The sequence below is a fragment of the Elephas maximus genome, chromosome 19 (assembly GCF_024166365.1).
Source record: "Elephas maximus indicus isolate mEleMax1 chromosome 19, mEleMax1 primary haplotype, whole genome shotgun sequence".
Classification (NCBI taxonomy): Eukaryota; Metazoa; Chordata; class Mammalia; order Proboscidea; family Elephantidae; genus Elephas; species Elephas maximus.
Window position 1 is genome coordinate 79,409,971 of NC_064837.1, and position 12,943 is coordinate 79,422,913.

At 40.8% G+C, this 12,943-nt stretch overlaps 1 protein-coding gene across 2 annotated transcripts in view; it reads left to right on the forward strand.

The window, feature by feature from the left end:
- Window positions 1–11,490: 11,490 nt before the first annotated feature.
- The window catches only part of LYPLA1 (lysophospholipase 1), a 46,527-nt gene continuing 45,074 nt past the window's right edge, over window positions 11,491–12,943 (forward strand). The window contains exon 1 of one of the 2 annotated variants that reach the window (XM_049860446.1): window positions 11,491–11,702. In XM_049860446.1, coding sequence (XP_049716403.1) covers window positions 11,634–11,702 — 69 coding nt within the window. In that variant the 5' untranslated portion in view covers window positions 11,491–11,633. The other variant, XM_049860447.1, reaches the window with a different exon arrangement.

A 12,943-nucleotide genomic window follows, 5' to 3' on the forward strand; every position in this document is an offset into this window, starting at 1 on the left:
TAAAATATACTCAATCCAAAAGATGGTGGGAAAAAAAGGCGGAGCACAAAGAAGAAATGTGATAAATAGCAAATGGTAGATTAAATCTAACCTTAATAATTACATCAAATGTAAATGGTCTAAACACACCAATTAAACGTAGAGATTGTCAGATTGTATAGAAAAGGAGGACAATACTAAATATGTATGCACTTAATAACAGAGCTTCAAAATATATTTTTAAATGATAGAACTAAAAGAATAAATAGGCAAATCCACTATTACAGTTCTCACAATAATTGATAGAAAAAAATCAGTAAGGCCAGAAGACCTGAAGAACTCTATCAAACTACTCTAGCAGATAATGCGTACTTTTCAAGTACAACTGAAACATTTACAAAAATAGACCATACGATGGGCCACAAACCAAGTCTCATTAAATGTAAAAGGATTCAAATCATACAAAATATGGTTTCTAACCACAAAACAATGAAATTAGAATGAAATAACAGACCTCTACCAACCTGAGCCCAGAAGAACTAGATGGTGCCTGGCTATCACCACCAACTGCTATGACAAGGATCACAATAGAGAATCTTAGACAGAGTGGGAGAAAAATGTAGAACAAAATTCAAATTTACAAAAAAACAAAAAAAACCAGACTTACTGTTCTGATAGAAACTGGAGAAACCCCCAAGATTATGGCCCTTGGACACTTCTAACTCAGAACTGAAGCCACTCCTGAAGTTCCACTTTCAGCCAAAGACTACACAGGCCTATAAAACAAACAATAACACATGTGAGGAACATGCTTCTTAGATCAATCAAGTATACCAGACTAAATGCACAACACCCACCTAAAAGCAAAGGCAATAAGGCAGGAAGGAACAAGAAAACCAGATGAATGGAAACAGGAAACCCAGGCTGGAAAGGCAGAGAGTGCTGACATATTGTAGGGGTTACAATGAATGTCACAAAATAATTTGTGTATACACTTTTGAATGAGAAATTAATTTTCTCTGTAAACTTTCACTTAAAGCACAATTATTTTTTATAAAAGAAAGCAATAACAGAAAGACACCTGATAAATACCCATGTATTTGGAAACTAAACAACATCCATTTTTAAATAGTCCATGAGTCAAAAAAGAAATCACAGGTGAAATTAAAAGTATTTTGAACTTAATGAAAATAAGTCTAACAAATTTGTGGGATGTAGCAAAGCTGTGCTTAAAGGAAATTTTATAGCACTAAATAGTAAAGTCTCAAATGAAAAACCTAAGTTTTTAAAATCTAGAAAGTATGCTAGAAAAGAGGAACAAAATAAACCCAAAGTAAGAACAAGAAAGGAATAATAAAAGGAAGAAATCAATGAACTAGAAAAAGAGAAAATAAATGAAATCAAAAGCAGGTGATTTGAGAAGATCCATAAGATTGATAAACCTCTAGCTAGATAAACTAGGGTAAAAGGAGAAAAGACTCAAACTACTACCAGGAATGAGAGACGTGACATCACTATAGAACTTTTAGACACTGAGAAAATGATATGGGACTATTGTGAAAGAGTTTAATAGCAACAACCTAAACAAATTATATGAAATAGACAAATTCTTTGAAGGCATGAACTATCCAAGCTGACAAGAAGAAACAGAGAAACGAATTCTCAGTGATGGTGTAAGAAGCTCAGCAGAACCTCTCCCCAATGAAACAACCACTTCAGTCATGAAAATTATTTTAAAAACAAACATTTAAAGACTTTGGAAATTGTCCTAAGGGCATAGTGCAAAGGGAGAGATATTTATTCAAGAAAACCTTCCAAATCTTGATGAGAACAACAGGAGTATGTTGCATTTGAGTCACAACTCATTACCACCACCATCCAGCTTATTGTGACAAAAACTTTACTCCAGGTGGCTACGGCCAAGAGAGGGGCTCCGTCTCTTCCCAGCTCCCAGTCTAAGGCTACAGAGTCTCCCAAGGTGGGGCAGGCTTCCAGCAACTCTAATTCCCCCCCCTACAAGTTTGTATGGCAGAAGCTGTATTCCAGGCAGGCGCAGCCAATAGAATCGGGGATTCTTACCATATCTACCCACACTTGAAGAGTAGAAGCTCTACTCCAAATGGAGCAGGCCAGGAATAAAGAGCCCTGATTGCCCTTGCCATATCTTGCTTATAGAACGCAGGATAAATGCCAGGAAGGGAAAGCCAAGAAGACCGGGATCTACCATCTCCATCCAACACCCACTCATAAAACAGGGATTTAACTCCAGGAGAAGCAGGATGCTGTACCCACTCCAACCTCTGATGCACTGGCATAGAGGTTCTGTCCAGGAGTAGAGACAGGCTTTAAGGACAGAGAGCTCTGTAACTCTCCCTGAAAAAGATGATTTTATTTTTAACAGAATGGGGGGAACTTCATACCTAAAGGTCCTGTTGAAAACAAGGGAGAATTTGTTAATGATGAAATAAGAGGAAGAGCTTACTTATACAATACTACCAGCAACAAGCAAAGTGGTAGATCAGTTAGAAATTTTACAGAGAGAACCAGGGAAAAAGAAAATAAGAGCCTTTCTGGGGTCTGAGCAAGCCTCAAAGACTGGCCCTATAAAGTGGCCTAACTTAACTAGATCACTCCATGGGGTAATTTATGCCCCAGGATGTTGTTTAAAGCAATAATTAGTTATTAAGTAGTAAAAGTTAACAGTCATATGCGATGCCAATATAGGCAGAACAGCCAGAAACTTAATTGGACTAAAAGGGAAAGATGTAGTCAAAGAGCGCCTCACTAAAACCAAAATCATCCCAGGCACTCAGGAAGATGATGCACATGTTCTAGGCTATGATTATTGAGAAGGAGCAGCAGAGACTGCACACTGCAAGGGAAATTGACTTCATTGAATGAGTCCACCCAAGACACTAAACAAATAAACAAGGAAAAAACAACAATAAGTCAGTTTCCAGGTTCACCATGATATATTTTCTAAAATATTCAGTTTTCAACAACAACAACAAAAAATTAAGAGACATGCAAAGAAACAGGAAGGAGTGACACATACACGGGAAATAAAGCAGGCAGTAGAAACTTCCTTTCAGAGACCCAGAAGTTGGTTTTAGCAGACAAAAATTTCAAAGCTTCTATTGTAAAAACATTCAAACAACAAAAGCAAGCCATGATTAAGTAGGTAAAGGAGGTAGGATGGCAACATCTCATCAAACAGAGAATGTAAATAAAAAGATAGGTACTATAACAATGAACCAAATGCATATTGTGGAGTTGAAAAGTACCATAATGGAAACGAAAAATTTACTAGAGACTCAACAGTAGGTTTCAACTAACAAATGGAAAAACCAGAGAATTTGGATATAGAGCCACGGAAAAAAGAATAATGAAAAACTAACAGAGCCTTGGATAATTGTGGGACACCATTAAGCAAACCAACATACATGTAATGAGAGTACCAAATGAGAGGAGAGAGAAAGGAGCAGAACAATATTGAAGACATAATGCCAGTTTTGCTGGAAAAACATTAATCTACACATCCAAGAATCTAAACAAACTCCAAGTAGAATAAATGCAAGGAGGTAGATCCACACCCAGACATTTCAGAGTAAAAATGATGAATGCAAATGGCAAAGAGAAATTTTTGAAATCAGCAAGAGAAAAATGACTCATTGCATATATGAGAACCCAACTAAAATTAGCACCTGACTTCTCATTACAAACACTGGAGAACAGAACGCAATGGGATGACATATTCAAAATACTGAAAGAAAAATAACGTCGACCAAGAATTTTATACCCAGCAAAATTAATTTAAAAAATAAAGACAAAATAAAAATATTCCTGGATACAAAAACTGAGAGAATTTATTGCTAGTTGTATTAGGCTGGGCTTTCTAGAGAAACAAATTCAATGAAGTGTGCGTGTGTGTGTGTATATATATATATATACACACATGTATATGTACACACATGCATATCTATGGGGAAAGAGAAAGAGAAATTTATCTCAAAGAAATGGCTGATGTGGTTGTTGAGGCTGGCAAGTCCCAAGTCAGTTGGTCAGGTGTTACACTGGAGACTTCTCCTTACTCACGTAGCTGCAGGGCTGGTGAACCCAAGAAAGGCAGGTCAAATGGCAGGCTGCTGGCTCACAGCCTGCAAAGGCTGATGAATCCCAAGATCAGCAGGTAAGCTGCTAGCTCAAGTTCCAAAAACCAGAGGTCAAATGATGATGAGCTGGATGTAGGATCCAGAGAGAGTGTCTTGCTGGAACATCCATTTATATACTGGAGGCAGGCCACACCCACAAGGAAACTCCCTTTCATCCTGATTGGCTGCTCATAGCAGATCTCATCATGGAGTTGATTACATAATTACGTAACTGCAAAACCACATCATGCCTTTGGCATGACTGATAAGAATCATGGCCCAGCCAAGGTGACATACAACTTTAACCATCACAGGCCACCTCTTGTCAACTTGACACCCATACACATCTCCTTAAAATCTATGTAATCCCTAAATAAAGACAATTATAAATCATACTTGCACATAACATGATATAACTAATAAGTGTGCAGTCGAAAAACCACAAGCCCTGTTTACATCTTATATAAGTGAAGAAAACAAAAATATTTGATGCACACATACAAGGAAGAAATACTCAAAGCAATTAAACAGTCCTTGTTTCTGCAAGCTGTTTCTCAAAAGGAGAGTAGTTCTCTGCAGAGAATGGCAGGGCTGTGCTCCAAAATCATTAAGGGTCTGCGCTGTGATTCACCAAAAGGGGCCTGCCAAAATCTCTACACAGCGTTTCTATCTGACACTGACACTTCACCTAAACCTAACCCTAAATTTAAACTTAACTTTAACCATAACCATAAGTATAAATCTAAACTCAAACCTAATCCTAACCATAAACCTAACCCTACAAAAACCCTAACCCTAAATCTCACACTAATGCTAAACCTAATCCTCTCTCTAAACATAACTCTAACCCAAAACTTCACCGTAAAACTAATGCTAAGCCTAACCCTAAAATAACCAGAAACTAACTGTAACTCTAACCTAACACTAAACCTAAAAGTAACCCTTGCCCTAATTCTAAAACTAAACTTAGGCCCAACCCTAACACAAAACTTAACCTGAAACATATGCTTAAACTTAACCATAAATCTAAATATGATCCTAAAAATAACACCTAAAGTAAACCTAAACTGAAACCTAACCTTAAACTAACTCTAACACTAAACATAACCCTAAACCTAAAACAACCCAAACTCTGAAACCAACCCTAACCGTAAATCCTAACTATAAACCTAACTTTAACCCTAACACTGAGCCTAAGCATAATCCGAATACGAAATCTAAACCTATTACTACTTTTATTACTAAACCTACACCTAAACCTAAATTTAAACATAACCCTAAAACTAACCCTAACTTTAACCCTAAACCTAATTATCATCCCAATCATAAACTTAACCCTAAAACTAGCCCCAACACAACTGTAACCTTAAACCTCACTATGATGGTTAAGGCTGTGTGTGAACTTGGCTGGGCATGATTCCCAGGGGTTTGACATTATAATAGAGTTTGGAGGATATGTAATGATGTAATCACTTCCACAATGAGATCTGATATAATGTAATCACCTCCATGATGAGATCTGTTCTGAGCAGCCAATCAGTTGAAAAGGAATTTCCTTGGAGGTATGGCCTGCATCCAAAATAGGTGGACTTTCTGGCAAAGCTTGCTAACTCTTGCTCACTCTGAATCCTGCAGCTGGCTCCTATTCATCTGTCCTCTGGTTCTTGGGACTTGAGCTACCAGTTTACCTGCTGTCTTGCTGATAAAGTACTTAGGAATAAACCTAACCAGAGAAGTAAAAGACCTACAAGACACTACTGCAAAAAATCAAAAGAGACCACATAAGTGGAAAAACATACCATGCTCACGGATAGGAAGACTTTCATTGTGAAAATGTCAATTCTATCCAAGGTAGTCTACAGATACAATGCAATTCCAATGGCATTTTTTTTAACTAGATGGAGAAACAAATCACTAACTTTATATGGAAAGGGAAGAGACCTCAGATAAGTAAAGCATTACTGAAGAAGAAGAAAAAAGTGGGAGGCCTCATACTACCTGATTTTAGAACCTAGTATACCACCATGGTAATCAAAACAGCCAGTACTGGTACAACAACACATACATAGACCAATGGAATGGAATTGAGAACCCAGATGTAAATTCATCCACCTATGATCAGCTCATACTTGACAAAGGCCCAAAGTCAATAAATGGGGAAAATATAGTCTCTATAACAAATGGTCCTGGCATAACTGGATATCCATCTGCAAAAATGAAACAAGACCTATACCTCACACTATGTACAAAAACTAACTCAAAATGGATCAAAGATCTAAATATAAAATCTAAAATGATAAAGATCATGGGAGAAAAAATAGGGACAATGCTAGGAGCCCTAATACATGGCATAAATAATATACGAACCATAACTAACAACGCACAAACACCAGAAGAGAAACTAGATAAATGGGAGCTCTTAACAATGAAATGCCTATGCTCATCAAGGAAACCCTGGTGGTGTAGTGGTTAAGCGCTATGGCTGCTAACCAAAAGGTCAGCAGTTCGAATCCGCCAGGGACTCCTTGGAAACTCTATGGGGCAGTTCTACTGTGTCCTATAGGGTCGCTATGAGTCGGAATCGACTCAATGGCACTGGGTTTGGTTTGGTTTTTTATGCTCATCAAAAGACTTCACCAAAAGAGTAAAGAGACAGCTTACAGATTGGGACAAAATTTTTGCCTACAGCATATCTGACAAGTGTCTAATTTCTAAAATCTACAAGATATTGCAACATCTCAACAACAAAAAGACAAATAACTCCATTAAAAATGGACAAAGGATATGAACAGACACTTCACCAAAGAAGACATTTCAGGCAGCTAACAGATATATGTGGAAATGCTCATGATCATTAGAGAAATGCAAATCAAAACTACAATAAGATACCATTTCACCCCAACAAGACTGCCACTAATCTAAAATGCACAAAATAATAAATGTTGGAGAGGTTGTGGAGAAACTGGAACACTTATGCACTGATGTTGGGAATGTAAAATGGTACAACCACTTTGGAAATCAATTTGGCTCTTCCTTAAAAAGCTAGAAATATAAGTAACACACGATCCAGCATCCCACTCCTTGGAATATATCCTAGAGAAATAAGAGCTGTCAAACAAATAGATATATGCATACCCATGTTCACTGCAGCATTATTCACAATAGCAAAAAGATGGAAACAATCTAGGTGCCCATCAACAGATTAATGAACAAACAAATTATGGTACATACACACAATGGAAGACTACGCAACAATAAGGAACAATGATGAATCCATGAAACATCTCACAACATGGATGAATCTGGAGGACATTATGCTGAGTGAAACTAGTCAGTTGCAAAGGGACAAATATTGTAGGGGTCCACTATTATAAGAACTTAAGAAAAGGTTTAAACACAGAAGAAAGCATTCTTTGATGGTTACGAGGGTGGGGAAGAGGGAAAGGGGAGTTCACTAATTCGATAATAGACAAAAATCATCTTAGGTGAAGGGAAGGACAACACACAATACAGGTGAAGTCAGCACAAATGGACCAAAGCAAAGCAGTTTCCTGAACACACCCAAACACTTTGAGGGACAGCTGGGTCCAGGACCATAATTTCAGGGGACATCTAGATCAATCGACATAACAAAGTTTATCAAGAAAACGTTCTGCATCCCACTTTGGTGAGTGGTGCCTGGGGTCTTAAAAGCTTGCAAGCGGCCATCTAAGATGCGTCAGTTGGTCCCAACCCACTTGGAGCAAATGAGAATGAAGCACACCAAAAACACAAAGAAAATATTTGTTCAAGAGACAAAAACGTCCACATAAACCAGAGACTCCGTCAACCTGAGAGCAGAAGAACTACATGGTGGCTGCCTACCACCAATGACCACACTGACAGGGAACACAACAGAGACTCAAGGACAGAGAGGGAGAAAACTGTGGAGCAGAACTCAAATTCAGGTAAAAAGACCAGACTTAATGGTCTGACAGAGACTGGAAAAACCCCCAAAACTATGGCCCCCAGATGCTCTGTTAACCCAGAACTAAAACCGTTCCCAAAGCCCACTCTTCAGACAAAGATTAGACCGGACTATACAATATAAAATAAAGCTCAGATATATGAGACCAAATGTTCTGTGCAGAGGCAGGCTGAGAAGGCAGGAAGGGACAGAACCTGGTTGAATGGATACAAGAAACCCAGAGTGGAAAAAGGGAGCGTGCTGTCACATTGTAGGGATTGCAACTAATGTTATGTAACAACATGGTATAAATTTTTGTATGAGAAATTAACTTGAGCTGTAAACTTTCATCTAAAGCACAATAAATATATAAAATTAAAAAGAATTCTGTTTTTGGTTTTCAACAGTTTGATTATGTCTCAGCATGGATCTCCTTGGGTTTACACTATCTGGAGTTTGTCAAGCTTCTTATATGTCCAGATTCATGTTTTTCATCAAATTAGGAAAGTTTTCAGCCATTATTTTTTCAAATATTCTTTCTGCTCTTTCTCTTTCTCCTCTCCTTCTGGGACTCCCATAATGCATGTATTAGTCCCCTGAGTGATGTTCTACAGTTTTCTTATACTGTGTTCATTTTCCTTTATTCTTTTTTCTTTCCGTTTCTCTGAGTGGATCATTTCATTTGACTGATATTCAAATTCACGAATTCGTTGTTTTCCCAGTTCAAGTCTGCTGTTGAGCCCCTCTAGTGAATTCTTAATTTCAGTTATGGTACTTTCCAGCTCCAGAATTTCTGTTTTTTAATAATTTGCCTCTCCTAGTTAATCTCATTTTTTGATGCTGGGAGTACTGGATCTCCACGTGCAAAACAATGAAGCTGGACTCACACTTCTCACCGTATATGAAAATTAACCCAAAATGAGTCAAACTTATTGCCAGAGCCAAACTCATTACCACTGAATCAATGCCAACTCACAGAGACCCTACAGGACAGAGGAGAACTGCCTCACAGGGTTTTCAATGCTGTAAACTTTACAGAAGCAGACTGCCACATCTTTCTCCTGAGGAGCAGCCTTTTAGTTAGCAGCTGAGTGCTTAACCACTTCCTCACCAGGGCTCCTAAAATGAGTCCATGGCCTAAATTTGAGAACTAAAACAATAGAACTCTTAGATCAACACATAGTGGTAATGCTTTGGGATCTAGTTTTCAATAATGGATTCTTAGATATGACACCAAAAGCATGACCAAGAAAAAACTTCATCAGAATGAAAAGACACTTAAGAAAATGAAAAGGCTAGTAACAGACTGGTAGAAAATATTTTCAAAACATGTATCTGACAAAAGCCTCTTATATAGAATATACAGCAGAAGCCTTACAACTCAATAAGAAAAACAACCCAATTAAAACATGGAAAAGATTTGATATTTCATCAAAGATGATGTATAGGTCATAAATAAAACCAAAAAAACCAAATCCGATGCTGTTGAGTCGATTCCGACTCATAGTGACCCTATAGGACAGAGTAGAGCTGCCCCACACAGTTTCCAAGGAGCACCTGGTGGATTCAAACTGCCGACCTTTTGGTTAGCAGCCGTAGCTCTTAACCACTGTGCTACCAGGGTTTCCAGGTCATAAATAAGTACATCAAAAAATGCTTGACATCATTAGCCACTGGGGAAATTCAAGTTAAAACCATTATTAAATACCTCTACACATCCAATATAAAGGCTAAAATTTCAAAGCCTGAGAGTTCCTAGTGTTGACAAAGATATGCAACAATTGGAATTATCATATCATAGTAGAAATAGTAGAAATGTAAAATGGAACAACCATTTTGGAAAACATTTTGACTGAGATGAGTCAAAAGCTGTTCTACTTCTCATTGATATAAGTGATAAACACATTGGCGGCCCCTGGAACTCTATACACATGACATCATAGGAAAATTTACATAATAGAGTGTTGGAACAAGTTACCTTCATAACAGTTCTCTTTTCTCTATCAACACTGCAACCAAAACGATGTAAAATCGTATACTAAAACATGAAATGTGAGTTGTTATTGTCATTTTCTATAAAACAGTACCAAATTAATATCTCTTGAAAGTCCACAAAATTCTCACCACACAAACCTAGGATCCAAAAAAAACCCCACTGCCCTCAAGTCAATACAGGACAAAGTAGAACTGCCTCATGGGGTTTCCAAGACGCCCCTAGGCACATTTGAGCTGCCAACCTTTTGGTTAGCAGCCACGGCTCTCAACCCACTAGCTTCCAGGGTTTCCAAACCTAGGATAGCAGTGATTAAAACAGTACGAATGAGGCCCCAAATTCCTCAGCATTCTGGTTATCAAGTAAATCAAAGTGGAGTTCCTGCGTAGTTTTTTTTTTTTTTTTTTTTTAACCCTTTTGGTCACCAGCTTCTTCCTTTTCCTTCCCAATCTCACATAGTATTTCCGTAACGATTGACTAGATCCTTTTAAGTTTCTCCACAGAATGGTAAATTTCTAAAAGTCAGGGAACTTTGGCTTTAAGTGTTTATATGTCTTCTCCCGTCTCAGATCTTACCATGGGAGCAGATGTACGACAAATTTGTTGATCAAACTAAATTTTGAACTGCTGAGCGACACGTCCAAAAGAAGGGCTATCTAGACCCGTGCTAAAACCGAAACTATAATAAGTCAATGTACGCCACCCATTGAGTAATGCCGGTCAGTTTCGGGAAGCTGTGGATTCTTGGTGACAACTGAATATTCTCCGTCCCAACTTTCGTTTAAAGGAGGGGATTGGACCCGAATGTACACACTACCACCAATTACCCTCGAGTTGACTCTAACTAGCCCAGGAGCCCTGGTGACAGTGGTTAAGAGCTTGGCTGCTAACCAAAAGGTTGGCAGTTCGAATCCAACAGCAGCTAGCTTCTTGGAAACCCACTGGGGCAGTTCTACTCTGTCCTACAGGGTCGCTATGAGTCGGAACCGACTGGACAGCAACAGGTTGCGTTTTTTTTTTGTTTGTTTTGTTTTTGGTTTAGTATAACTGAAATGAAAATACAGCAAGTGCTCCACTGGTCTCTCCCAGTCCTTCCTAACGTTTAGAAACCAGCAGACCCCGGTTGCAGGAAATGGAATATCAGGGGTTGGATGTGATACCGTCCGGAGATAGCTCTTTTCACTGCACCACCAGAAGAGCGACACAAAGACACGTTCGCAGCAAGGCCGCGCGCAAGCTGGGAGCGCCTCTCCCGGCCTCCCGACCGAGCATGCGCGGGGTCGGAGTTACGCCGGGCGAAGGGAAGGTCGGCTGCCGCCACGCGCCCGCCGCAGCCAGTCCGGGCCGAGGGCTGAGCTGGAACGTTGTGACCGCACAGGGAGAGCACGGCGGGGAGGGGAGGGGCCCCGCGGACCGGCAGCGGGCTGCGCGGCGGCGGGCTGGCGCGCACGCGCCTGAGCGCGCGCCCGGTGGGGCGGGCCGGGATTCGGCGCTCTCACGCCCTTGGCCGCGGCCGGGCGCCGCTTTCCCTTCCGCTTCCGACGCGCGGTCGCCAAGCCGGTGTATGTGCGGGAATAACATGTCCGCCCCGCTACCCGCCATCGTGCCAGCCGCCCGGAAGGCCACCGCTGCGGTGAGTGGCGGCGGAGGCTCGGGCCCACTCGGCCTCTAGGGACTGCCCATTGCGCAGGGTCGCCTGCAGGCCGGTGGCGGTCCGCGGGTGGAGCGCCCCTCTTGCCCGGTGGACGGCCCCGGCCTGTGCTGAGTGGAGGAGCGCACTGGTCACCTCCGGGGTCGCCGCCGGGCTGGGGGATCAGGCCCCGCCCGGGTCTGGGGCCCCCTGCACTGCGGAGCGAGTGCGCCCTCGGAACCCCGGCCCCAACGCGGAGGGACAGGCGGCAGTTTGGGGGGGTGTCTGCATTCGGGGTGCTCCGGAGCGTGTTTCTGCCTCCTTTGTGGTTGAGGCACGTGTAAGTGCATAGGAAGAGCCCGTTTTCTTTTCTTACCCTCTTGGTCTAAATTAAAGAAGTTGGAAGATTTAGTGTGTTGTGAAATCTGAGCTACTCTTTTCGGGAGGAACTTTTTGTGAGAATCTCAAACCTAATTTATCCTCAGAGGTTCCTTTTTGTGATGGAAAAATTCTGCCTTGTATATGAGACTTAATACTTGATTTAATTTGGGGGAGAGAATTTTTTTCCCTTAGACTTTATTACTTTGCACTTCTCAATGGAACTTAATATTGCCAAAGCCCCAAATTAATTAAACTTAGGCATCACGGGGAGAAAAGTAAGTCATCACGGGGAGAGAAGTAAGTCATAGGGAGTATTTTTGCCATTTGAAGAGGTCTCTGGAAACCAGAATGGCGAGACTGTGTCTCATATGCTTTGGACATGTTATCAGGAGGGATCAGTCCCTGGAGAAGGTCATCATGCTTGGTAAAATAGAAGGTCAGCGAAAAAGAGGAAAACCCTCAACTAGATGGTTTGACACAGTGGCTGCAACAGTGGGCTCAAGCATAACAATTGTGAGGATGGCCCAGGACCTAGCAGCGTTTTTTGTTGTTGTGCATGGGGTCGTTATGAGTCCCAACCGACTGGGGGGCACCTCAGGACAACAGCACCATGGAAACCCTGATGGAAAGTGGTTAAGAGTTAAGGCTGCTAACGTAAAGGTCAGCAGTTGAATACCCGGGCATTCCTTGGAAGTGCTATGAGGCAGTTCTACCCTGTCCTATAGGGTCGCTATGAGTTCGAATCCACTTGATGGCAGTGAGTTTTTTTTTTTTTTCAAAGAGGTCTACAGAGGTTAGTTGGAGCCCTGGTGGCACGGTAGTTAAGAGCTCAACTGCTAACCAAAAAGTCAGCAGTTCAAATC